General features: G+C 46.5%; 1 protein-coding gene across 1 annotated transcript in view; it reads left to right on the top strand.

Moving 5' to 3' along the window:
- Positions 1-26332, top strand: part of PTPRS (protein tyrosine phosphatase receptor type S) — a 242388-nt gene extending 216056 nt beyond the window's left edge. Inside the window, exons 27-35 of the mRNA XM_081960707.1 lie at positions 658-777; positions 1023-1177; positions 6160-6445; positions 7657-7835; positions 9135-9261; positions 10246-10371; positions 19584-19738; positions 23020-23155; positions 24768-26332. Of these exons, the coding sequence (XP_081816833.1) occupies positions 658-777; positions 1023-1177; positions 6160-6445; positions 7657-7835; positions 9135-9261; positions 10246-10371; positions 19584-19738; positions 23020-23155; positions 24768-24836 (1353 nt within the window). The 3' untranslated portion in view covers positions 24837-26332. The remainder of the gene's footprint in view (positions 1-657; positions 778-1022; positions 1178-6159; positions 6446-7656; positions 7836-9134; positions 9262-10245; positions 10372-19583; positions 19739-23019; positions 23156-24767) is intronic.
- Positions 26333-27150: the final 818 nt, after the last annotated feature.

Below are 27150 nucleotides of genomic sequence, written 5' to 3'. Positions count from 1 at the left end.
TCACCTTGAAGAGGCGAGATGTAAACTGCTGAGAACTGTTTGTCATTAGAGCTGCCTCAAAGCCTAGTAAAATAATTAAACAAGCTGATCCAATGAATGAACATGAGGGGTTGTTTTTTTTATGCAAGCGCTTAAAAAAAATCCATCCCAACTTCTTTTGTTTTCTCTCTACCCTGTCGCTGAATGTTAAATGTTTTGGTCTGTCCATATGGATCCCTGACCCTTGTGATTTATTGACATTTCATAAATGAGACAAATCGATTAGATCATGTCTCCAATGGGACTGAATAGTTCTGCAATTAAAGATCAGAGGAGAAACTTCCAGAGTTGATGTTGGATTCAAAATTCAGTTCCCTGGAAATGAGACTTGAAAACCACAAAGCCACTTCACCCTGAAATCGCAGGAGTGAAGATGACCTGAACTCAAATTTATTTCAGTGCAGACTTCAGGATTTCACAGTGCCAAAATTTAATTACTTGTAACCTTTGGCATGTCCACTTAGGAATGACAGGCAGCTGACAGTCAATTGGTGATCTCTGATTTTGTAGGTCAAACATGAACAAGTTCAGTGTATCCTTATACTTTGTGCTGTTGTTCGTGTTTGTTGTGTGGAGCTCATTATATAATACAACCCATATATTGATTTTTTTTTTCAGATAAAGTGTGACCAGTACTGGCCAGGCCGGGGCACAGATACTTACGGGATGATCCAAGTGACCTTGTTAGATACAATTGAGTTGGCCACATTCTGTGTCCGCACCTTCTCCCTGCACAAGGTGAGAACAAGGCCTCTTTCTTTTGGTATGTTTAGTATGGAGAAGAGAGGATGGCTGTCTTTAAGGATCTGAAGGATCAGAGTTATTCAGAGTTGGGCTGAACAGAGAGACCAGGAAGCAAGTAATTTAAAATACCTGTATGTGATAGGAACAACAACCAATTCAGCCTGTGCTTTCATTTGCTTGTAAGAGGTTGCGCAAGATGAGTGACTCATACCGTCTTCCCTTCTGCTCTGCCTCCACAGAACGGTTCCAGTGAAAAGCGTGAAGTCCGCCAGTTCCAGTTCACCGCCTGGCCAGATCACGGCGTTCCCGAATACCCCACTCCGTTTCTGGCTTTCCTCAGGAGAGTGAAAACATGCAACCCGCCCGATGCTGGCCCCATCGTCGTGCACTGCAGGTACCCACTTTTTGGGGTCCCCAATTGGTAGTGATGGTACAAGACGAGGATTTATTTTTATTTATTAAATTGATTTGCCGCCCATCTCATTTTGAAGCGATTCAGAACAAGGTTTGATGGCCTCCTCAATTGTGCCAGTCTGCTTCCCCCCCTCCCCCCTGTAATAAGATCCAAATGTTAGTGGTTATGAAGATAATATATAGGGCAATATTTTATTCCATGGCAGAAGCTGAATTTCTCTGCTCAAAAATGGGTTCCGTGTATGCAGTTGAATTTAATTCTAATTTGCACGAGGAACAATAGTCTTTACAGCGTGTGGATGAAATCTAACATTAGGATCCATTTATCAAACCTTGACAATCAAGCAGGATCCGGAGATGTTTATTTATAATTAAGAGGGACATTCTCATAGCAGTGAGATTTGGATGAAATTGTCTGTGTGAATATTAACCTTTCCAAATGTAGTCATTCAGGAGTGTTATCTGAGCTTCTTAATAGTGTTCTTTCTACATCTGACATCTGGGCTGCGAGGATCAATCTGTTAGGCTTCTCCCCGCAAAGCTAGGCTGAAACCAATTAAAGGAGCACAGAAGAATGCAAAAACTTCGAAGAAGGAATTTATCACAGAAAAGCTATAATCAAAGAACCCCCAGGAATTGCTGTGCAGCAAACGAGAGCCCTGCCTATGTCAAAGCTCATGTTTCTCTTACCTGAATTTGTGGACCAGGCTGGAGACGCCCCTCTGTCTCGAGAAGAGGGAAATTATTTCTTGTTTTGGAAATAAACAGATCTAATTATGTCAGAACAAACTCTCGCCAAATCGCTATTCAGATCAAATGGCCACCAGAAAAAAGGAAAGAATCACAGGCAGGGGATAATGGAATCAGATCATTAGGCAGGGGGTTGGACTAGAAGACCTCCAAGGTCCCTTCCAACTCTACTATTGTATTGTATTGTAGATGGTGGAGGGATTTTTGTTTTTTTATTTAAAAAGAAAAGAAACAGCTTCTCAAATACGGAGAAATTTGAAAATCTTCAAATGAACAAAGCACAGGTAGCTCTCAACTTGGAACCAGAATTTCTGTTGTTAAGCAAGGCAGTTGTTAAGTGAGCAGAGCCTGATTTTATGACCTTTTTGTCACAATTGTTGAGCCACAATCACAGCAGTTTTTAAGTAAATCACATGGTCATTAACAGAATTGGCATTTAGCTGCTTCGGACCAGTTTGCCCGAACTGATAGCGGAAATTGCGGGTGCCGCCCCCCCAACCCCAGCTCTATGCTGTCCTATTTAGGCACGTTTTTGAGGCCGGGCACACGCACAGAAGGCACGTGTGCAAGAAAAGCGCATGCATGGATGACCAGGCACATGCACAGAATGTGCGCACAAAGTTAGCCGGTGCGTGCGGGGTGAACCGGTGGTAACAAAATGTGAAACCCATTGCTGGTCATTAAGCAAGTCCACCTTCTCCCCTTGGCTGGTCTTGTCAGAAGCAGGCTGGGAAAGTCACCAATGACCCCAGGAAGTCTGCAACCATCATCAATGCATCCCAGTTTGCCAGGTGCCTGGATTTTAATTAGGTGACTGTGGGAATGCTACGACTCAGTGACGTGCGGTGAGGTTTAAGGCTGGTGAGGCTGGTGATGTCATCAGCGTGAGCCGCGGTCCCCTTCATGTTGACTCAGGAAGGAGGGGAATGGGACCATGTCAGCCTCCCTCCTGCGCACGTCCCATTCCCCGCCTTCCTAAGTCAACATGAACTCCGCGGGACCGTGGCTCATGCTCCGCGATCCCCTTCATGTTGACTCAGGAAGGAGGGGAATTCCCCTCCTTCCTGACTCCACATGAAGGGGACTGCGGAGCGCGCTCCGCGGGACCACGGCTCATGCTCCGCGATCCCTCCTCCGCGATCCCTCCAGCCTCCCTCCTGCGCACGTCCCATTCCCCGCCTTCTTCCTAAGTCAACATGAAGGGGACCACGGAGCGCGCTCCGCGGGACCGCGGCTTACGCTCCGCGATCCCCTTCATGTTGACTTAGGAAGGCGGGGAATGGGACGTGCGCAGGATGGAGGCTGAGGCTAGAGGAGCCTCCTGCACACGTGGTCCCATTCCCCTCCTTCCTGACTCCTGAGTCAACATGAAGGGGACCACGGAGCGCTCCCATTCCGACCACGTGTGCAGAAGGCTCCTCAGCGCCTTTTCCCTTTCCCCTTTTTTTTTTAATTTTCATGATGAGAGCGGTGAGGCTCTGCCTCCCCTGCCTCCCCTGACCGCATGTCCCTGCTACGACTGTCATAAGGGCGAGGACCTTTTTTCAGCAACTTGTAACTTCCAACAGCTGTTAAACAAATGGTTGTAATTGAGTTGCAGGCTGGGAAATTGCAATAAATTGTTAAATGTGCCTTCCGTCTCTGCCTCTGTCGCCCTCCGGCACAGAGAAATTGGATATTCAGTGGTCTGCAGTGGAGCATTCCTCGCAGAGGTCCCATGGGACCCAGCTCCCAAAAATGTGATTTTTTTTTTTGGTTTTGGTTTTTTAAACGCCCACCTTTTCTCTCTTTCCTTCAAATGGATTACTCAGGAGTCTGAATGCTTTGGCAGCACACAAACCTAAGGAATGTAGGTAGTCCCCGGCTTACAACAGTTCATTTAGTGTCTGTTCAAAGTTACAACATCCCTTTTAAAAGTGACTTATGACCACTTCTCACATTTATGACCATTGTGGCCCATGGTCATGTGATCCAAATTTAGACCCTTGGCAGCTGACTCACATTCATGACCTTTGCAGGGATCACAGGATCCCCTCTTACGACCTTCTACCCAGGAAAGTCAATGGGGGAAGCCGGATTCACTTAACAACCGTGTTGCAAACACAACAACTGCCGTGATCCGCTTAACAGCTGCGGCAAGAAAGGCCAAACAAATGTCTTGCTTAGCCACAGAGATTTGGGGCTCAATTTTGGTCGTAAGTCGAGGACTACCTGTAATAACAACCAGAATGGAACAGGAACGTCCCCTTTGCAGCCTCCCCCCCTCTGCACCTTATCCTGTCCGGGAAGCTTTTATATAGGTGAAATGCAGAGGAAAGCACCCCTCTGTGGCACCGTTAAGTCAGTCAGTGCGCCTCCCCACCTTGCGCTCTCTCCCTGGCACACGCACTCGCATCTCAGAGAATGACAATCCATCCAATTTCTTGTGAAACATAAACCCCGGAGCTATCGGCTTGTTGATTTCGCCCAGCCTACACCCTCCTGACGGATGTAATATAAGTCAAACAGATCGCCCGCTGCCCTCAAGTCACTTCTGGTTTTAAGATCAGACAGCAGGAGGTCACTAGATACAGCCATCGAGATGTCAACCGCGAGTCAACCTAAAAAATGATTTTTCCCTTAAGCACCGCACATAAACATCCCCGGTTAAGGAGCCAGCCTGAAAAGGCCTGATTTATCCCCACATAGGTAACCCTCTATGTACAGCGATTCACTTAGTGACTGTTCAAACTTCCAGCAGCCCTGAAAAAAGGGATAGAGCCGTTTTTCATACTTACGACCGTTGCAGCGTCCCCATGGTCAGGTGATCAAAATTCGGTTACTTGGCAAGTGACTTGCATTTATGACGATCACAGTGTCATGCGATCCCCCTTTTGCAACCTTCTGACAATCAAAGTCAGTAGGGAAGCCAGATTCACTTAACAACTGTGTTACTAACTTCACAGTTGCAGTGATTCACTTAACAACTTTGGCAAGAAAGGTCGTAAAATGGGACAAATCTCACTTAACAACTGTCTGTCTGGCTTAGCAATGGAAATTTTGGGCTGAATTGTGGTCGTAAGTCAAGGATTATCTGTATTTCTACAGATGACCTTGATCCATCTACTACCACCTTAGCAGGCAGGCACAAAGGGAAGGACCATATAATGCCTCTTAAGATCATAAATATAGTCCCTGTTCTACCAGAGGTTTAGCATGCATTTCCATCTCTATTCTTAGCCATTTAATTTGGAATCAATCAACACATTCACGATTCCAGGTTGGCAATCTGGTTAAGTATCTTATGACTTTGTTTCCTTGGGGTGGAGTTAACAGCAAGAGAGGGGGCATATAAATTTAATAAATGAATGAATAAACCATCAGAAGTTCTGAGGGAGGAGGGTAGAAATTACATAGCCACCATTTAGCCGAGAACATTACAGGAAGCTCACGTCCTGTTATTCAGGACGCTGCTTGTAAGCACTATGTGCTTAGAGCTTGAAGCTTTGTTAGAGACCCCAAACACCCACTTCACGGTCTATTTCTGTTGCTCTCCTCTGGGAGGAGGTTTCGAAGTGTTTCTAGCAGGTCTACCAGATTCTGTAACAGCTTTGTTCCCTATGCTGTCCGTCTGGTTAACTCGCAAGATTAGTTTTTCTCGCCATGTATATGTATACATCCAAACCAGACTGTGTTGTTTCTCTGTGTCATATAATAAATGTGGGCACGTGCATAATTTTGTATTTCGTTATTTAGTATATATTTAGTGAAGTGTATATTGGAGGTGGTGACCCTTTGAGAGCTGTAGGCAACAAACTTTCTGGTTTTTCTTTGAAGACGTTTCGCTTCTCAATCAAGAAGCTTCTTCAGCTCTGGATGGTGGGGAATGGAAGGATTTATACTCCTTGCAGACAGAATGGAGGGAGAATAAATCCTTCCATTTCCCCACCATCCGGTCAGAGCTGAAGAAGCTTCTTGGACGAGAAGCGAAACGTCTTCAAGGGAAAACGAAGGAAGTCCAGCTGCCTCTTGAAAAAGCACCTTTGGGACAACCATGACCTTAGATGGCTGAGAATCTCCATGTCTATGTATGCAACGAAATGTCATTTTAGTGTATGCCAATTAGTGTACATTCAAAGTGACAGTACAGGTATTCTAAGTTCTAAGTCTAATTTAGATGAAGGATTTCTTTAATCCTCTATTTCTCCTCTACCCCATTTTTAATTCTTCCAGTGCTGGGGTGGGTAGGACTGGCTGCTTTATTGTCATCGATGCCATGATGGAGAGAATAAAACACGAGAAGACAGTGGACATTTACGGACACGTCACCCTCATGAGGTCCCAGAGAAATTACATGGTACAGACAGAAGACCAGTACAGTTTCATACACGACTCTTTGCTAGAAGCCGTCGCCTGTGGAAACACGGAGGTCCCTGCTCGAAACCTGTACACCTATATCCAGAGGTTGGCACAGATAGAGGTGGGAGAACACGTCACAGGCATGGAACTGGAGTTCAAGGTGAGCAGAGGTACCAGGGGGCATGGCTCAGGCAGGTTGCCCCGTTGCATCTTCGCGGGGGAGCAGTGGTTAGCCAGCATAAAGTAGCAATCTGTACAGATAATCCTCGACTTACAACATGTTCTAATATCTCAGGGGTTGCCATAAAGAAGAGAGGGTCCAAGCTATTCTCCAAAGCACCTGAGGGTAAAACAAGAAGCAATGGGTGGAAACTAATCAAGGAAAAAAGCAACTTAGAACTAAGGAGAAATTTCCTGATAGTGAGGACAATTTACCAGTGGAATGAATTTCCTTCAGAAGTTGTGGATACTCCATTGCTAGAGACTTTTAAGAAGAGATTGGACAACCATTTGTCTGAAATGGCATAGGGTTTCCTGGCTGAGCAGGGGGTTGGACTAGAAGACCTCCAAGGTCCCTTCCAACTCTGTCATTCTGTTCTATTCTAACCATTCATTTCATGCCCATTTGAAATTGCAATGGCATTGAAAAAGGGGACTTATGACCACACTTACAACCGTTATAGCACGGACACGTGAACAAAATTCAGACACTGTCAAAACTGTCTTGTTTAGCAATGGAAACTTTGGACTCCATTGTGGTCATAAGTCGAGGACAATCTGTACTTAGAGGAGAAAGCATTTACTTTGGATTCAGAAAATCCTGTGTCTTGCCATGCACCAGAAAGATGGAAAGATATCCAGATGGTAATGTGGTATACAGAGTTCTCCATTGGGTGGGCTGGCATAGACAATATTCAGTTAATGCAGTATTTCCCATCCTGGGTGACTTCTGGACACGTAAATTTCAACTTCAAAAATGTTCCAGTAGTAACCATGCTGGTTGGGGAGCGACCATCAATGCCCAGAATGCGGCTGGCAAATTCTGAGCATGACCTATGTAACAGTGTCCCACATATAAATGTCCTAGAACACATCTTTAGAGCAATGTTCCACATGAAGAATTCTAAGCAGGGGCCATGTTGAATTCTGGGAATGGAAATCTGTGCGTCTTTAGGGAAAAGTTCAACTCCCAGAATTCTCAGCAGTGTCCCTGTATGGCTGGGGAATTCTGGGAGTTGAAGTCCATACATCTGGCGAGTGAGCATTAATTCCTTCAACAATGGCCACAATAAATGGGGAATTCTAGGAGAAGAAGCCCACTCAGGTGACCTGCTGCCCTCTCACCCACCTGTGATCCTTTTCCTCTGCCAGAGACTCGCCAACTCCAAAGCCCACACCTCCAGGTTCATCAGTGCCAACCTGCCCTGTAACAAATTCAAAAATCGCCTTGTCAACATCATGCCATACGAGACCACACGGGTTTGCCTTCAGCCTATCCGCGGAGTCGAGGGCTCCGACTACATCAACGCCAGCTTCATTGACGGATACAGGTAAAGCCCCCTGGTGGAGGTGGAACAGACGCCTGTTCCTTTCTCCCTTCCTGTTCTCTATGCCGGCTGCCAATCATCCTTGGTCCTCAGTATATGTTATGTGCTATGATATTATACATTGTGTGTATGGGGTGTGTGCGTGTTTGACTTCTGAAGAGCTGTTCTACAGAATGCACTGGCCCAGTTCCTATTCTCTTTTTACCTTGCTTTTCCTCCTGAATGTTAAGCCTAAATAGACAAAAAGGTTGTTTGAAATTTTAAGTGGTCCATAAGGGTTTCTGACTCCTATTCTGGTAAGGAGTTGCCCCTGGAATAAGTCTTCATCTCCTATTGGCACCAAGCCCTGTGATCTCTGAACTGCAGAAATCTAGAGGACCATGAGTGACAGCAGAGAGAAACCAAAAAATAAAATGGCTCTTTGCCTCCATCTAGTGCTCACGTGGATCTCTGCAGCCCAATATTAGGTGCCCTAAATTAGCCCTGCTAAAAACAATGTCTTTGAATTTGGAATATTTGTAGCTCAAGGCTGAACTGTGGGAACCATGGTACTCTCTAAGCTTGGTTGTGGTTTTTTTGCAGATGTTTCATGACCCAACTAGGTAAGATCATCAGTGCTAGAAGGGAGTGGGATTTGTGGAGTAGAGGAAGAGGAGGACGATGAGGTCCTTGGTGTTCTCTGAGGTTGGTGGTTTTCTTGCAGATGTTTCATGACTCAACTAGGTCACATCACCAGTGAGGATGTCACCTAGTTGGAACATGAAATGTCTGCAAGAAAACCACCAACCTCAGAGAGCGCCAAGGACCCCACAGATAAGTTCCTTATTTCTGCGTATCAAGTTTCTCCTGACATTTGATGGAGGTGGGCTTTCTAGTTACATGCCAAAGTTAGATCCTGCAAGGCTGAAGTTTGAGACGTGTTTAGCATCGATGCTTCACCCTGGAAGGGATGGGAAGACTTACCAGAAGTCATCCCTCACTCCTTTGTTCTCTAGGGCTGGTGGGTTCAAGATGACGATCCCACCTCTGCTGTCCAACCTGACCTCGGTCTTAACATTCTTCTGGACCAGGGTGAGCAATTATGGTGACTTTATAAACTGTGGACTTCAACTCCCAGAATTCCTGAGCCAGCATGGCTGGCTCAGGAATTCTGGGAATTGAAGTCCACAGGTCATAAAGTTACAGGTCATAAAGTCTCCATAGTTGCCCTCATGGAACAAACCTTCATTTGCATTTAAAGGCCACCTTGCCTCCTTAGCTTGGCTTCCAAATAGGGTTGGTTTTCCTTGTTCCTTCCTGCAGGCAACAGAAGGCTTACATCGCCACCCAGGGACCCTTGGCGGAGACCACAGAGGACTTCTGGCGCATGCTGTGGGAGAACAACTCAACCATTGTGGTGATGTTGACTAAGCTGCGAGAGATGGGACGGGTAAGTGGGACATCCTGGCTTGTTGGTGCTTCATTTTGAACCCCAGAATGTTGGGTGAACATCCTTTGAATGGCAGGCTTTGATTTCCGGGGTGTTGTTCTCCAAGGCAGTGGATTAGTAGTGGACATTGAGAGGCCCAATCTCTCATCTTGATGTGTCTGAAAAAGAGCATGGGGTCAATGGCATGGTTGTGGCCCTCATCTTGATTTTTGGGGGGCCCTTTTCTTGCAGAAAATCCTGGCTGTCAATGGCTGTTTGCATATAGCCCCATATACAGTTAGAAATGCACATGAGATATCCTTCAACTTAAATCTTGAGGACTTTGAGGAAGACAGCAGGGAAATCAGTTGTGCATCTCCTGCACACAGCTAAGAAATACTGTGTGTTTGTGGTAAGCAATAGCACTTAGACTTATATACCACTTCACAGTGCTTTCAGCAGTTTACAGAGTCAGCCTGTTGCCCCCAACAATCTGGGTCCCCATTTTACCCATCTTGGAAGGATGGAAGGCTGAGTCAGCCTTGAGCTGGTCAGGATCGAACTCCTGGCTGTGGGCAGCCCACAGTACTGCATTTTAACCATTGTGCCACTAAGGCTCATTGGTGCCCTCTGTCCCTGAGACCGAGGGGCTATACAGATAATAATAATAATAATAATAATAATAATAATAATAATAATAATAATAATAATAATAATAATAATAATAATAATAATAATAATAATAATAATAATAGAATCCCAGCTACTATACTTTGTTGGCATAGAGTAACATGATAGTAACTGGTTTTCTTAAAATTCTAACTTTAGCAGTCAAATTATTTCCAAACGGAATGCACATCCAGACAGTTGGCTTTGAAGTAGGCAAGTCCCTGAAGGGAATTTTAGTGCATGAAATATCTCAGTGCGAGGCTGATGCAGGTAGGGCCTGTATGGGTTTTTTTTTTTCCAAACAGCAAATGAGCTTCTTCCTCTTTTGGTCCACAGGAAAAGTGCCATCAGTACTGGCCGGCCGAGAGGTCTGCACGGTATCAGTACTTTGTGGTGGACCCCATGGCTGAATATAACATGCCTCAATACATCCTCCGAGAATTCAAGGTCACCGATGCCAGGGTAAGTCAGATGCCAGATTCCCATCCTGTTCCAGCTTTCCAGGATCAGACGGTGCTCAAGCGTCAGGAAAGGAATTGGTCCTGAATACAGATCGTTGGAAGGGAACCGGGTTGGGCCATAGATCAGGCTGAGCTGCGGAACTGTACGATCCACCTTTGTTGTGGATCAGTTGGGCTGTAGATCTGTGTGATTGTCGTCAGTGAGATTCCCTGGGGAGAAAGATCTCTTAGGGGTTTTTATTTTATCATCCTCCATCTAGCCTCCCACGAGCCAGATAACGTTACAGCCTCAACTTTTTTATTTTTACATACTTAGTAAATATTAGCCATTCCTGTAACCACAAACCACAGGTAGTGCTCGACTTAAAGCCATTCATTTAGTGGCCGTTTGAAGTTACATGGCACTGAAAAAATGTGACTTATGACCGTTTTTCACATTTACGATGTTGCAGCATCTCCACGTGGTCACGTGAACAGAATTCGAACACTTGGCAACTGGTTCATATTTACGACAGTGCCGGTGTCCCAGAGTCATGTGATCCCCTTTTATGACCACCTGACTAGCAAAGTCAATGCTGAAGCCAGAATCCCTTAACAGCCACGTTGCTAAGTTAACAACTGCAGTGATTCACTAAGCTTCGGTGGCAAGAAAGGTTATAAAAATGGGGCAAAACTCACTTAACAACTGTCTTGCTTAGCAACAGAAGTTTCAGGCTCAATTGTGGTTGTAAGTCGAGGACTACCTGTAATCTAATTCAGTGTTTCCCAACCTTGGCAACTTGAAGATGTCTGGACTTCAACTCCCAGAATTCCCCAGCCAGCATTCGCTGGCTGGGGAATTCTGGGAGTTGAAGTCCAGACATCTTCAAGTTGCCAAGGTTGGGAAACACTGATCTAATTGGCCCATCCCAAAGTCAAGATTTCATATATATTTTTTCCACCTCGAACACAAAGGCAGTTTCCAAGCAGAATTTGCCTTTAAGCCTGAAATGCTGCTCAACTCAAGTAATGTATCATCTTATAGCAATAGGACTTATATACACTTCACAGTGCTTTCTAAGCAGTTTTACCCACTACTCATTTTACCCACCTCAGGAGGATGGAAGGCTGAGTCAACCTGCAGCCTAGTGAGATTCAAACTGCCAAATTGCAGGTAGCCGGCAGTCAGCAGAAGTAGCCTGCAGTACTGCACTCTAACCATTGTGCCACCATGGCCCATCTTCTGAACAGTGGATGATGATCAAAGCAGTTTACAAATACTAAAAGCACCATCTGCCTGTGTGGTGCAGCAAAGTTCTGAAAATAGCTCAGGCACTATCCTCACCCCCTCCATACATTTAGGATTAGGGGGTTCTGCTTTCATATACATCTGTGACCGTCTAAAAGAAGGATTTTTTTTCTTTTACTATATATCATGATTATCCAATCCCCCTGATTCTATAGCTAATCATCATTTTCCTGTTATTGTAGAGACAGCAGCCAGATTGGGTAGGCTCCGTTCATTAACCAATCGGACTGAGTCTACACTTACGATGTCATCGGGCACTTGTGGCTCCTCCCCAGTTTCAGACTCAGTCCAACCTGGACTGGCTGTGAGAATTGATCTCTCCTCCGAATTATTTATCTTTAATTGGTGAATTTTTCCAAAAAAAATTGTTGTTCCTTTAAATTGATTCCTTAAATAATCCTTTATTCTACAAATTGGAGGGAAATTCGAAACTCATCTCTGGCTGCCTCTCCTCAGCCGTCTGATTGCCTGCGGCCACGAGTTCACTGAGGAAGCCTGCCTTGCAATCAGATCGGCCAGCTCACGAGCTATGGCTCCACGGCTGTTTCCCCACGGTACTCCTTGATTCTGGGCACTCGGAGGGACGTGCGACCGGCCATTTCGCACGCAGCAGTTCCAGGCAAGTCCGGTGGCCATTCTGCAGATCGCCTGGCCACACTTAGTATCGGTGGCCATTTTGAGGCTCGGAAAAGCCTCAGAGAAAAAAAGTCGGCCATTTGGACGCTTTAAAAAAGGCGCGAACTCTACAACAGCCATTTAGAGTGTCCAGCAACGCGGGATCACCCCAGGTGGACCGGATTAGGAGCGCCTGGCCAGCAAACGGGTGAGACCGTTGCCTATCTTATTGGGGTGTTGATTTATGTTTGGGGAAATGGCTGATCCAGCTATGGATACGAATGCTGGATTAGAGGAGGCAGGGCCATCAGGGTCCAAGAGCAGCAGGAAGAGGCAAGCCAAAGAGGCCCCTTCCTCAGGAGTAAACTCCAAGGTCTCTAAAGCAACTAGTAGGGCAGAAGAGTGCAGGCAGAAGGCCCTCGAGAAAAAAATTCAGAGGGCCCCAAAACAGCAACATATTGTAACTGCCCAGCCCTCCCTCCCTCCCTCCCTCCCTCCCTCCGAGGATCACCAAGTGGCGTCCCCAGCTCCACCTGTCTTGCCTCCCATGGGCACTGACACACACACACACACACACACGGCCTATTCAGAAGGGTAATTGTCTTCTTCGGAGTCCTCGTCTTCTATGGAACCTGACAACAGAGGCAATTTCACATAGGGATCTCAACAAGATCAGGGCAGCAGTTGAATTTGCAGCTGATTCTTCCCTTAATGCTGCTAGATTCGCTTCTAAAGCCATGCCTCTTCGGTCACGGCCAGGCATCTGATTTGGCTCAAGCCATGGCAGGCGGATGTCCAAGTAGCGCCTGGCAGCCTTCCCATTCAGTGGGATCCAATTATTTGGTAATCCCTTAGACCCGTACCTCACGGAATCTAAAGCGCAAGTCCTTTCATCCATCTACAACAAAAAGGACAGTCGGCCCGCTCCCTTCTATAGGAGGTCGCCCTTTCGACCGGCGGATGGGGGACCTTCCTTCCCCCGTCCACAAAGCCAATCCTACACTCCCAGACAGGGATCTCACCAGGACAGGTCCAGTAGAAACACACAGCGTTTCCCCTGCAAAAAATGTTACCGTGGAGGAGGCAACTGCCATTTTTCACGTAGGAAATGACTATCTGGACTCTCTTCTGATCGGAGGCCACCTGGCGTTCTTTGCCCACCGCTGGGAGGAGACCACAACAGACAATTGGGTTCTCAAAACTGTCAAATTTGGTCTCATGCTAGAATTCCTCTCCATCCCCCAGGAACACTTCGTGCCATGCCCGGTCTCTCGGTGTCCTCGCAAGAGGGCACTGATGGAACAGGCCATTCAGCACCTGTTGGAGATCCGGGCCATCCAACTGGTTCCTCCCCATCAGGAAGGGCAGAGTTTTTATTCCCGCCTGTTTGTGGTACCAAAGAATTCTGGGGGATGGAGAACAATTTTAGATGTAAAAACATTGAATCGCCACATTGTCTATCAGCGGTTCAAAATGCATTCTCTGCACACCATCCTCCAGGCGGTCAGGAAAGTTGGCTTCCTCACGTCGGTAGACTTGACCGAAGCTTAAAGCCTTCACATCCCATCTTCATAGACCACCGAAAATATCTCCATTTCTCCTATGGGAGGAGGCACTTCCAGTACCGAGCTCTTCCGTTCGGTCTATCGTCTGCCCCCAGGGTATTCACAAAGGTACTGGCAGCACTAGCCGCCCACATCAGGTCATCCCCAGTTCGGATTCTCTGTTACCTGAACGACATCCTCTTGTTGTCCAGGTTTCCAGTTCATGCAGGACCTAGTGGCTCAGGGTCAGTGGTCCCTCGAAGAGAGCCAAAACAGCATAAATTGGCTAGAATTGCGGGCAGTTCGCCTCGCCCTCAGACACTTCCACCACAAAGTTCAGGCCCATCACATATTAGTCCTCATGGACAATACCACGACCAAGGCACACATAAACAGACAGGGGGGAACTCGTTCCTGGTCCCTGATGCAGGAATCCAACCTGTTGTGCCAGTGGGTGGAATCTCACCTGTCATCTCTCAGGGCAGAACACATCTCAGGGGTCTCCAACGTCCAAATAGACCGGCTGAGCCGGACAACGATAGATCAGGCGGAGTGTACCATTCATCCGAGCCTCTTCCATCGACTGACACTACAGTTCTGCCTCCCAGTCCTAGACCCGTTCGCGACGGCAGACAACAACCAAGTACCCAGGTATTACTCGAGGTTCGTGGACCCCATGGCAGAAGGAGTAGACGCTCTCAGATGCCAGTGGCCCAGGGGTCTCCTGTGTGCATTTCCTCCCCTTCCCCTCATTCAGAGGGGTAATTCAAAAAATGCTGGAGCAGGAGGCAGAACCGTTGCTGCTAGCGCTGAATTGGCCACGCCGGCCTTGGTATGCCGACCTAGTGACTCTGTCAGTCTCCACCCCATGGCACATCCCACGGTCTCTCCTGTCTCTAACCAAGGATCAGTTTGTCATCCTGACCCCCAGTGGCTGCAGTTAACCACATGGCAATTGAGCGGCAAGCCTTAACATCCGATAACATCTCCTGCGACGTCATTGCTACCATTCAGGCATCACGCAGAAGCTCTACTAACCGCATTTATGATGCAACGTGGCGGACCTTTGCTCTGTGGTGTTCCAACCAGACTGTTGACCCACTTAGGGCATCCATTCCGCAGATATTGAACTTCCTACAGAAGGGGGCTTGATCAGGGACTTACCCCTAGCACGCTACGCCGACAGGTGGCCGCTCTGGCCTCTGTTCTGGACGGCCTGGCATCCGAACATCTGCCTTCTCACCCCTTGATCCAGAGATTTCTCCATGGAGCATCCAACCTGCGTCCCCCTGCCATACATAGATATCCGACTTGGGACTTGTCTCGTGTCTTAGAGGCTTTGACTTCCGCGCCCTTTGAACCTATGAGATCTACTTTTTTGAAACTGTTGTCCTTTAAAACGCTGTTTTTGGTGGCTGTAACCTCAGCCAGACATATTTCTGATTTGGCTGCTCTTTCAGTCAGGCATGACTTGTGCATGTTCCATCCAGACCAAGTTAACTTAAGACTGTACCCGACATTCATACCGAAGGTCAATAGCTGTTTCCACCGAGGTCAGGAGTTGACCTTACCTGGTTTCTGTCCGTCTCCCCGTCACGAGAGGGAGCACAAGTGGCAGACTCTCGACGTACGTCGTGCCCTCAAGATCTACATCGACCACACCGCCTCGTTCCGCCAGTCGGAAGCTCTCTTCATCTCCTTTCGCCAGGCCTCCTTGGGTACCAAGGCTTCATCGTCTAGTCTGGGGCGCTGGATAAGAGCCTGTATTAAACTGTCTTATGAACTTCAATCCATACAGGTCCCTGCAAACATTACAGCTCACTCTACATGCAGCGCTGCGACATCTGCAGCTTGGTCCCCTCAAGCCACCTTGGAAGAAGTCTGCCGGGCGGCCACCTGGGTGTCTCCCACAGTCTTCATACGTCATTACATGTTGGACAAGTCACATCTGCTGACGCGGCTTTTGGGCGCAGGGTGCTACAACAAGTGCTTGTGCCCTAACGGACATTTTCTACAATTTCCCACCCTAGTGGACAGTCCAGTCTTTGGTACGTCCCAGTCTGGCTGCTGTCTCTACGATAACAGGAAAATGGGCGTTGGTTCTTACCTGATACGCTCATTTTCTGGTGGAGTAGAGACAGCAGCCAGCCCCGCCCTGGTATGGGTCACGCGAGGGAATTCCTTGTGCGGAGGAAAGAGATACAGTGACTATGGACTTTCACTTTTTGCTCACAATTCTCACTTGAGTCTCCAGTTTTCCTCCATCTGAAACTGGGGAGGAGCCACAAGCGCCCAATGACATCATAAGTGTAGACTCAGTCCGATTGGTTAATGGACGGAGCATACCCAGTCTGGCTGCTGTCTCTACTCTACCAGAAAATGAGCGTATCAGGTAAGAACCAACGCCCATTTTGTTTCCACTCGACAATTTTACAGAGAGAAAATTCAGAATGAACAAAAAGATTAAAGATACTTTCTAATTCACCTGTTCCCCTGGGTTTCCTCCCCCCCCCCCCCACACACCTCCTGGTTTTTCTTCAAAATTACACCACTGCAAATGTATAATCCCCTCAACCCTTCTTCCTAAACTCCCCTTTATTCCATCTGCATGAATTCTGGTATGAAATCATCAACCGCCCACTGTGCTTTCTCTCTCAGCAGTTTCATTCTTTGGAATGTATTTCCAAGGATTTTGCTGCTTCTGAAGGATGTGAAAACCCACCTGTGCCTTTTCTCTCTCTTTTTCGCCCCCCTCCCTCCTTGGGTGACAGATAGCATGTCGTGTCACCCTGACCGTTGCACAATTTTTAAGAAATCATTACGTTTGTCTCCTGCTCGGAGCATGGGAAGCCCTGTCTGAGCCATCGGCATGACTCAGCGCAGAAATTCAGCAGTTCCAGAAGTTCTGCTGACCACCAGATTAAGGGTACCACCTTCTCCCACCCTGTGTGTCAGCCTCATGCCAGACCTCAGAGGTAGACTAAACTCGAGTGAGAATGACTTGCCGTTGGGTTTGTAGCTAAGGAAGGATCACAACTGTGTCAGGGGAAGATATTTCACCCTGAACTAGATGAGGTCTTAGACCACGGCTTTTCCAAACAGCATTATCTTTAAAGTGCGGAAAAAAGAAATAAAAATCCAGGAAAACATATTCTAATGAAAAACAAGCTTTAATACAAAAATAAGAAATAAAGAAATAAAACAAATCTATCTAATTGTTACATTTTGGCAGAAGCAATTCTGTCTCCCAGTTTCCTGGCAGACGGACAAAGATCAAAAGGGGAAGAGAAGTCTCTGGAATGTGTGAAGAGCAGGCGCAGTACATCATTGTCAGATAAGACCTTATGACCTGCGCAGTAATTCATCAGTAATTATTCAGTTCAGTTCTTCAGTTCAGGCTAGCAAACAATTTAACGCAGTGACAAACTGGACCTTTTGTGCTTTGCCAGAGTCTCAAATTGAGACCTTCGTTTCTTAGTTAACAAATCCTCAGATATTTTTAATTTTTTTCCTGGATTTTTTTCAGTTTGCCTCTCCTTCTTCAATTGCATCCCTTTCTTTTGATGGTTCTGCTTTGTTGTGCTGGTGTTTTTTTTCTTTTAAAGCACATAGAAAAGGGTGCAGCACTGGTTGTCTATAGAATATGTTGAGTTTTCTGACACACATACACACCCTACACAGACAGACACACCGTGGCCATCCCTGTAATTTTTAGCCTACATGTTTATGTAAAGTATGGATGTGACAAAATTAGTGGACCAGAGGAATGACATCGATATAGTTTACTTGGACTTCAGTAAGGCATTTGATAAGGTAGACCATAACCTACTACTAGGTAAAGTAGAAGAATGTGGGTTAGACAGCATCACCACCAGATGGATTCGTAACTGGCTGACCAACCGTACTCAACGTGTAGTCCTCAATGGAACTGCATCTACATGGAGAGAAGTATGCAGTGGAGTACCCCAAGGCTCTGTTTTGGGCCCAGGACTCTTCAACATCTTCATCAATGATTTGGATGAGGGAATAAATGGGGAACTCATCAAATTTGCAGATGACACCAAGCTGGCAGGAATAGCCAACACTCCAGAAGATAGGCTTAAGATACAGAAGGATCTTGACAAACTTGAACATTGGGCACTATCTAATAAAATGAAATTCAATGGTAAAAAGAGTAAGATTCTACATTTAGGCAACAAAAACGGAATGCACAGGTACAGTATAGGTGGTGCCTTGCTCAACAGTAGTAACTGTGAAAGGGATCTTGGAGTCCTAGTGGACAACCATTTAAATAGGAGCCAGCCGTGTGCAGCAGCTGCCAAAAAAGCCAACACAGTCCTAGGCTGCATCAACAGAGGGATAGAATCAAGATCACATGAAGGGTTAATGCCACTTTATAATGCCTTGGTAAGGCCACACTTGGAATATGGCATTCAGTTCTGGTCGCCACGATGTAGAAAAGATGTGGAGACTCCAGAAAGAGTGCAGAGAAGAGCAACAAAGATGATTAGGGGACTGGAGACTAAAACATATGAAGAACGGTTGCAGGAACTGGGTATGTCTACCTTAAGAGAAAGAAGGACTAGGGGAGACATGATAGAAGTCTTCCAATATCTCAGGGGTTGCCACAAAGAAGAGGGAGTCAAACTATTCTCCAAGGCACCTGAGGGCAGAACAAGAAGCAATGGGTGGAAACTAATCAAGGATAGAAGCAACCTAGAACTGAGGAGAAATTTCCTGACAGTGAGAACAATTAATCAGTGGAACAGAAGTTGCCTCCAGAAGTTGTGAATGCCCCAACACTGGAAGTCTTTAAGAAGATGTTGGATAGCCATCTGTCTGAAACGGTATAGGCAGGGGGTTGGACTAGAAGACCTCCAAGGTCCCTTCCAACTCTACTATTGTATTGTATTGTATTGACCATCTAACCTAAACAAAGTGAGCTGGGCAGCTTACAAGTGAAAACAAACCAAGGCTAAAGCAACAGCCGATAATATCAATAATGGGGCAGCTGGCTCACCGTTTTCTGATGAGCGCTTGGCTTATCCTGATTCCAACACCAGGGGAATAACCACGTTTTAAAAACATTTCTAAATGCCAGCAAAATCAGGGCATGTTTTGTTTTGTGGATGGAGCCAATAAACGTTCTTGGATGAGGCATGAGATTAACCCACACACCCCACTCCCACCACCACAAATAAATTTTATTTCTACTAGAGAAGCAAAAACCACATGATTGACAGAAGTCTCCAGTACAGGTAATCCTCGACTTACGGCCACAATTGGGACCAGAATTTCGGTCGCTATGTAAGGCAGTTGCTAAGTGAGCCATGCTCGATATTGTGACCTCTTTTGCCGTTGCTATAAAGCAAATTGCCTCAGTTGTTAAGTGAAACACATAGTCGTTAAGGGAATCCAGTGTCCTCCACTGAGTCTTTCTGTCGAAAGCTGACTGGGAAAGGTTGCAAGGGGTGATCCCATGACTTTGGGACGCTGCAACTGTCATAAATACAGAGTTGCTAAGTGTCCAAATTTTGTTGACGTGTCTGTGGGGATCGGTCACAAATGTGGAGACCAGGCATAAGTAAGTCACTTTTTTTCTGTGCCATGGTAACTTTGAACAGTTGCTAAACAAATGATTGTAAATCAAGGACTCCCTGCATTCATTCAGTTTTGAGAACTTACTCGCTTTGTTCTTTTCTACACAATTTACAATTTACAATTTGTTCTTTACACAATTCTTTTTTTTATTATTATTATTTCCAGGACGGCCAGTCTAGAACCGTGCGCCAGTTCCAGTTCACCGACTGGCCGGAACAAGGTGTGCCAAAATCTGGCGAAGGCTTTATCGATTTCATTGGGCAGGTGCACAAAACTAAGGAGCAGTTTGGACAAGATGGACCAATTTCCGTCCACTGCAGGTACATACAGCCAGGAAGAGACTGGACTGCCATCTGTCAAAAATGGTGTAGAGTCTGCTTGGGCCGGGGGTTGGACTAGATGACCTACAAGGTCCCTTCCAACGCTGTGAATCTAAACTATTTTAATAGGGTAGCTGCCAATCCACTTGCTCTTTCAAATCCTGTTTAATCTTGAATTTAATTATTGTCTTTCATTGTACCACGTGTAAATTGTTTATGCCAATTATTTAATGCCAGTATTTTATTGGAATCATCAGGAGCAGAAAATATTTGCAAATCTGTAAACTTTCCCAAAACACTGAAGGTTTTCCTACCTGCTAAAAGAAAAGAAATCCATCTTTTCAGGACTTTCTGGGTCTTTATACCTGTCTGGCTCATCGATACAGGTAGTCCTCGATTTATGACCGCATTTGAGCCCAATATTTCCATGGCTAAGCAAGCGTTAAAGCGAGTTTTGCCCCGTTTTACAACCTTTCTTACCATAGCTGTTAAGTGAATCACCGCAGATGTTAAAGTCGGCAACACAGTTGTTCAGTTAGTCACACGGTGGTTAAGCGAACCCGGCTTCCCCATTGACTTTGATCGTCAGAAGGTTGCAAAAGAGGATTACGTGACCCTGGGACACTGCAACCGTCATAAATATGAGCCAGCAGCCAAGCGTCCAAACTGGGCCATCCCCATTGCAGAAAAGCTGAACCTTCTTTCCAATGGAGCCTTCTCTCAACGGCGAATTTCATGTTGCACAACAGGCACCGCTGACCTCTTTACCGCTCTCCATGCACGCAGATCGCCAGTCCCCGAGAGTTTCAGTATTTCCCTTCCCCAGGAGCTAAAATTATATCCTTGGGCTGTTCTGTTCTGCTCCTTCAATTCCCCTCCTCCCCCTTCCCCTAAAACATAAATGATTTAGCCCTGATTTCCAGCTCACCTGCGGATGAGCAAAGGAGCCCTTCCTCCGTCAGTTTCCTTTCCCTGCCAGGCTTGTTAATTGATAAAGGATTTCTTTGTAGAACGGAGAGGAACTAACTGGCTAAATAGCCCATTCAATGGTTAGATGTTGACCTCCTGGTAAATTGCAAAGCTTTAAATTCTGTTTTCTACAGCTCTGGGGAATAAGAGATTAGAGCGGACTGTTGTTTACCTATTGGGGAGAATTGGTAGCTCAGGGCTGAACTGTAGGGGTCTTTGGTGCTCTCTGAACTTAGTTATTTTCTTGTAGATGTTTGCCCAAATAGGTAGCATCCTCAGTGCTCCAAGGGTGGGGTACAGAAGAGCAGGAAGAGGAGGAGGACTGTGAGGTCCTTGGTGCCCTCTGAGCGTGGTGCTTTTTTTTGAAGATGTTCCATTACCCAATTAGGTGATATCATCTTTGCTGGAAGGGATTGGGGTTTGTGGAGAGGAGGAAGACTGTGGCATCCTTGGTGCTTGGCAGTTTTCTTGCAGATGTTTCATCACCCAACTAGGTAGCATCATCAATGCTAGAGGGGCGTGATCACATTGGTCTCTGTTCATCTTTCTACTCCAAACTACTCAGAAAAGAATCTTGGGAACACAAAACCCATCCACCTTTTGCCTAAGATACCCCAAAAGATGGGGAGCCATCCCAGCTTCCAGACGATAAAATCCCCCAGACGTTGCTTGCTAATCTGTGATTAAAGCTTCGGGTGATTACGCATCGGCAGGCAGATTAAGGACTCTCTGCCTAGGGGCTCGTGGGGTTCCCCCTTGGCACTGAGAGATCAGTCTCGTGGGTGGGGCACACAATTCTGCTTTTCTACCTCTGCTCCTGGCTGGCTAAAGCCGAAGGGATCTTGCAAATCCAGCCAAGGAATTGGCATGGGGGTCAATTGACTAGCTACTGTGGCTCCTACACACAGGTTTGCAGGTCGCCTCTTCTGATTCACTCGCAATTCTTTTTTAGGCCAGCTGCTTTTTCTTGGCATCCCCTGCCTCAAAGTGGGAGGGGGACAGAGGGCGCCGATTGCGTAGGCAGCAGCAGACACGACTGCTTCCCAAACGCTTTCCTGGCAAAGAGTTGGAGATCCTTTTTGCATGTATTGATTTATTAAATTTAGATCCCAATCATCTCATTCTGAAAAGCTACAGTGGGCATCTTAACAGTTAAAATGTTGATTTCTTTTTATCATTTTAAATAATAGAATAATACTTCTTCTACTCCAGCCCTGAGCTGAAGCAGGAGACGCTAAATTAATTCAGACAAGTGGCTGTCCGGTCTCTTGTTAGAAGCTTCCAGTGATGGAGAAGCCACAACTTCTGAAGTCAAGTCATTCCCCTGGTTAATTGTCCTCACCGTTAGGAAGTTTCTCCTTAATTCCAGATTGCTTCTCTCCTTGATTAGTTTCCATCCATTGTTTCTTATCCTGCCTTCAGGTGCTTTGAGAACAGGATGACCCCATATTCTTTGGGGCAGCCCCTCAAATATTGGAAGACTGATATCATGTCACCCCTAATCCTTCTTTTCTCTAGACTAGAGGTCCCCAACTCCTGCAACCATTTTTCAGCCTCTGATCCACTTATCATCTTTGTTGCTCTTCTCTGCACTCCTTCCAGGGTCTCAAATGTTTTTTATATTGTGGTGACCCAAACTGGATGCAATATTCCAAGTGTGGTCCTACCATAAATATAATAAAAGTATATTTTAAAAAAATAATAGAATAAAATAATAGAATAGAATAGAATAGAATAGAATAATGGGATGGGATGGGCCAGGGGCTGGTGGGAGTTTAGTGTTTGCTTTTCCTCCAAGAAATGGATATATTTGAGATTCTTTAAATGAAGGATTTGGACACCCCATGTTATTGACTTCAGTACTGCCAGAAAAGATGGACTGAAAAATGGCCAGGCTGGGCTGAATTGAAGAGTCCTTGTGTTAGCCATCATTGTGATTGGAGGCTTTGAGTTCGTTTGCAGGTTGATTAAGCCAAGGGCAGAGTTGGTGGGACTGTGCTATACTTTGCATCAGTGGCTCATTAAAACCACTGTGTCTTTTCTCCGGATTGTGCTGCAGCTGTGGGAGGTAGCTGCTTTATAGGGTGCCTTTCTTTAAAGGTCCGTTTCAGATCCAAAGCTCTCTTTTGCCCTAATTCTCCCGTCCTGGCAACCCTTAGGGTTTCTTCCGGGAATGAGAGAACATGTAGTCCAGCCTCTCTGGACTGAGGCCGCATGTCTGCTTCATGCCTAGCCTGGCGAATGAAAGCGCCAGATGGGCTTCCTCGCAGGCCCTCCGCACACATCGATGTCCCTCTCTTCTTTCTTGGCAGTGCGGGAGTAGGCCGGACCGGCGTCTTCATCACGCTAAGCATCGTACTGGAGAGGATGCGCTACGAAGGGGTGGTGGACATCTTCCAGACCGTGAAGATGCTGAGGACACAACGGCCCGCCATGGTACAGACAGAGGTGAGAAGGAGGGGGCTTCACTTAACGTTGGACCCACTCAAGACTGAGAAGGGTTGGGTCAGGGGAAAGAAGGGGGATCAGCACTTCCCCTACCACCCCCAAAAGCGTTACCTCCACCCCACCCTTCCCCTGACCACATCCTTGCTCCAAAATGGGGACAAGGGTGGAGATGACTTCAGGGAGGAGCATCCAACCGTTCCCTGGAGGACCCTTTCCTCCTGCAAAGTAGCCAAAGCCAGCAGGCACCCAGGTACATGGGGAAGCCTCTTAACGCTCAAGCCAGTGTTTCTCAAATTTGGCAACTCTAAGGCATGTGGACTTCAACTCCCAGAATTCCCCAGCCAGCCCAGCTGGCTGGGGAATTCTGGGAGTTGAAGTCCACATGCCTTAGAGTTGCCAAATTTGAGAAACACTGGCTCAAGCCAATATTGGGGTGTGTTTTTCAAAAGAGTCAGGAAGAGAAATCCCTGGTGGGGTGAGACTCCTTTGGTGCCTGTCTCCAGATTGTTGCATGCTGGTGCCAGGGCCATCGGTGGATTTCTAGGGGGACAGGGAAAAAATCGGCAAGCCTGGGCACGTGTGGTGATCAAAGCTTCACTCCTTCCTTGCCCATTTTTACCCCAGCTTTTTGCAAAATCCCACACGATCCAGCCCTACCAAGCTGAATGCCTTTCACTCCTCAATCTGTGGGTCTTTCGGGTGCTCCGAGCGACTTCTGCAAACCACCTCCGACAGGTAGATGCCAGCCCAGGCAGGCCCTTGAGACTGGGTGAGCCCAGAGTTTGAATCCCCACTTGGCCAGGAATCTCCCAAAGGCGACATGGGGCCTGTGCTTTTTCTGCAGCCTGGTCCCCTCTACAGGAGTCTTGTGTAATCCACTGAAATCAACCAGAGATCTTCAAAGCAGCGCCCACTTTACAGATCCAATAACTAAGAACCTGTGTGGGTCTCTAGCTGATTCATCCTGGCCTGTTATGCGTTTGTCGGGCAATTTATTTATTTATCAAAATCTATTTGGTGGCTATCTTGGTTTCTCAGAACTCTGAGCAGTTTAAAATCCGATAAACTACATTATAAAAGTTCAAAATAGTAAGACACCAGGCTAGATATCAGTAAGGAAGATTTCTTATCTCTTAGTACAGGGGTGTCCAAACTTGGGAACTTTAAGACTTGTGGACTTCAACTCCCAGAATTCCCCAGCCAGCAGAGCTGGCTGGGGAATTCTGGGAGTTGAAGTCCACAAGTCTTAAAGTTCCCAAGTTTGGACACCCCTGTCTTAGTAGGATATCAGGCTAGAAACATGGAGATGGTGAGTTCTAGTTCTGCCTTAGCCATGAATGCCAGCTGGGTGACTTTGGGCTCATCACCAGGAGACGGGGAGTTCTAGCCCTGTCTTAGCCATAGAAGCCGGCTGGGTGACTTTGGGCCGGTCCCTCTCCCAGGGTCGTTGTGGTGGGGGAAACAAGAGATAGAAATTGTGTTGGACATGGAGTTATTTGTACAAATAATGAAGGCAGGATAGAAAGAAATCAAATTAAGATAGACAAACAGATCAATGAAGCAAACTCTGCCTGCCAATAAATAACCCGTCTCTCCTTCCTTCCCCTCCCAGGACGAATACCAGTTCTGCTATCAGGCTGCCCTGGAATACCTGGGGAGTTTCGACCACTATGCAACATAATAAGGGAAAGGAAACTTTTCAAAAGCCATTCGTTGTGCAGAACTCCTAACACTTCTCAGCCTGCAAGGCTCCTGTTTGAGCGATGCGAAGGGAGCCTCGACCTTTCTAAACACCTACAGACTGAATCAGAAAAAGCGCTGCCTCCCCCACCCACCCGTTTCGGATGCTCCGCCGGGAAGGAGGCGCCAGGGGTGACCCCAGCAGCGACACCCCCTCCTTCTCCCGAGGCGCCGCTGCATCTCCAAAAGGGACTTTCCCCCCCACTCGGCCTGTGTTTCGGAGACCCCCGGAGCCCATCCCCCAGGGTGGCTGCGAACCTGGGCAGGGATTTTTTTCTCCCCCTTCTTTTTCCTTCTTTTTAAGTGGCGAACTTGTTGTTCTTACCTCATCTGGTGTCGACGGCGTGCGGAGCACACGGACTGCGTGCAACTGAACCGGAAACCGTATGGAACCTTTCCTTATTGCGGCAGGCGCCGGCCTCGTCCACACACCTTGGAGAGCAGCGGTCCGGTTGGAGCAAAAAAAGCAACAACCCACGGCCAAGAACCAGAGAGAGAGAGACAGAGAGAGAAAACCTAAAACAACTGGTGGGGAGAATAGCAAAAGAAGAACCTGGCCACCACACGTAATATTTTAGGGTTCGGTTGACGTACTTAACTAATCTCGCGGGTGGACTTAAAGGAAGCCACTTGAGGTGTGAAAAATTTAAGAGGCCAACAAAGCAAAATTTTGCATCAGGTTGGGGGTGGCAGGACTCCACACCAAGCGGGTTTTTATTTTTATTTTTATTTTTGCTTTCCTGCGGCTTCTTTCTCAGCTTAAGCTTCTCACTTTTAACATTCCTCTTCTTTTACCAATCTTCTTCCCATGTCAAAAAGCAAACCAGAACAGGCAATAAACACCTCCTCCCCTGCCCCACCCCCCACCCCCCCAGGCATTTCACAGTTTGCAAAAATAAAATAAAAATCCACAGTATTTGCCACACACCCACGCGCACGTCACCTCAACTCTGAATTTTGGAAATCTGCAAACAGAAGTTCCAGGTTACCTTCTGCTCTCCAGATTTCAAAAGAGAGTGGGAGGCAGGGCCGGGCATGGCGATTTTGAAGGTACATTTCACAAGAGTTCCAATTTTTTGTTTTGTTCTGTTTTGGTTGTCGTTTTTAGGAATTCTTCTCTCTGCTTTTCTGATTCCCTTTAGCCCGTATCCAAACGAGCCTCTCCTTTTTTCGTTGTTGTTTTATCCTCGTCGTTGCTCTCATTTATTTTTGTGGGCGTTTTTAACTTCCCTTTCCCTGATGCCAAAGAGAAAAATGGCAGATTTGAAGAGAGCCTGTGGATTTGGGGGAGGGCAGAGAAATGCCCCAATTAGGGTCCTCTTCACCCCTAACAGAAAGGTACTTTCCATTCAAAATCCAGGCAGAATAAACAGACTGCAAGGACTTGGGTGCCAGGATTAGGCTCCACCACCGAGTGGCTTTCTTTTAAAAACAAAAGGTATCGATGTAACTCTTATAAGTGACATTTATTTCTTATTTTTATTTCCTGGGTCTCCTTTTTTTAATAGTGTAATTTTTTTCCCTTTTTTAAAAAAAATATGTAAAAATACGAAAGAATTATCAGTCAATGAATTTACAAAAAAAAAATCCCTACTTATTTGTTCATATTATGTTTAAAGACAAGTCTATTTTTTCACTGTAGAAATGTTAACGTGTAATGGTTGTGTGACATAAGAGAAACGCCGTGCAAAATAATTGCTACTTTTACATATTGCTTTTCTACCATTTAAAAAATAATAATAGGAGAGGAGGAGGAGGAGGAGGAGGAGGAAGGAAAGGGTTCACTGCTCACATTTCAATGAAAATGTTTCTGCTTTTCTTCTTTTTTTTCCAAGAATTATGATGATTATTGTCCATCTTCTCCCTTCTGAGGCACCTGGGGAGCCTGGCCAGAGGGGGAGGGAATGGAAGGATCCTGGAGGGGTCTTTTGCCCCTGAATTGCCCCATTTCTCAATCTCTTCCAGGCCCCAATGAAAAAGCCCCGCCCCGAGAAAGCTCCCCCACAACCACGCTGCCTTTGCATCCAGAAGAGACCCTCCCAGAATTTCACAGACCAGAAAAAAAAAATCCAATTTAAACTCTTTGCCAGTCCAGGAGGGGCTCAAAACGTCGACATTTCCTGCTACTTGGGCGGGAGGGAGGGAGGGGTGTTGTATGGGGGGGTGGGCGTGGATGCCAGCTGGAATGTGTCCGGGTGGACAAAAACGCAGCTCCAAAGCTCTGTTCAGCCTTAAAATATACGGGGTGGCCTCAG

This window comes from Natrix helvetica (assembly GCF_964273705.1).
Source record: "Natrix helvetica genome assembly, chromosome: 1".
Lineage (NCBI taxonomy): Eukaryota > Metazoa > Chordata > Lepidosauria > Squamata > Natricidae > Natrix > Natrix helvetica.
This window is presented reverse-complemented; position numbering and strand designations above follow the sequence as displayed.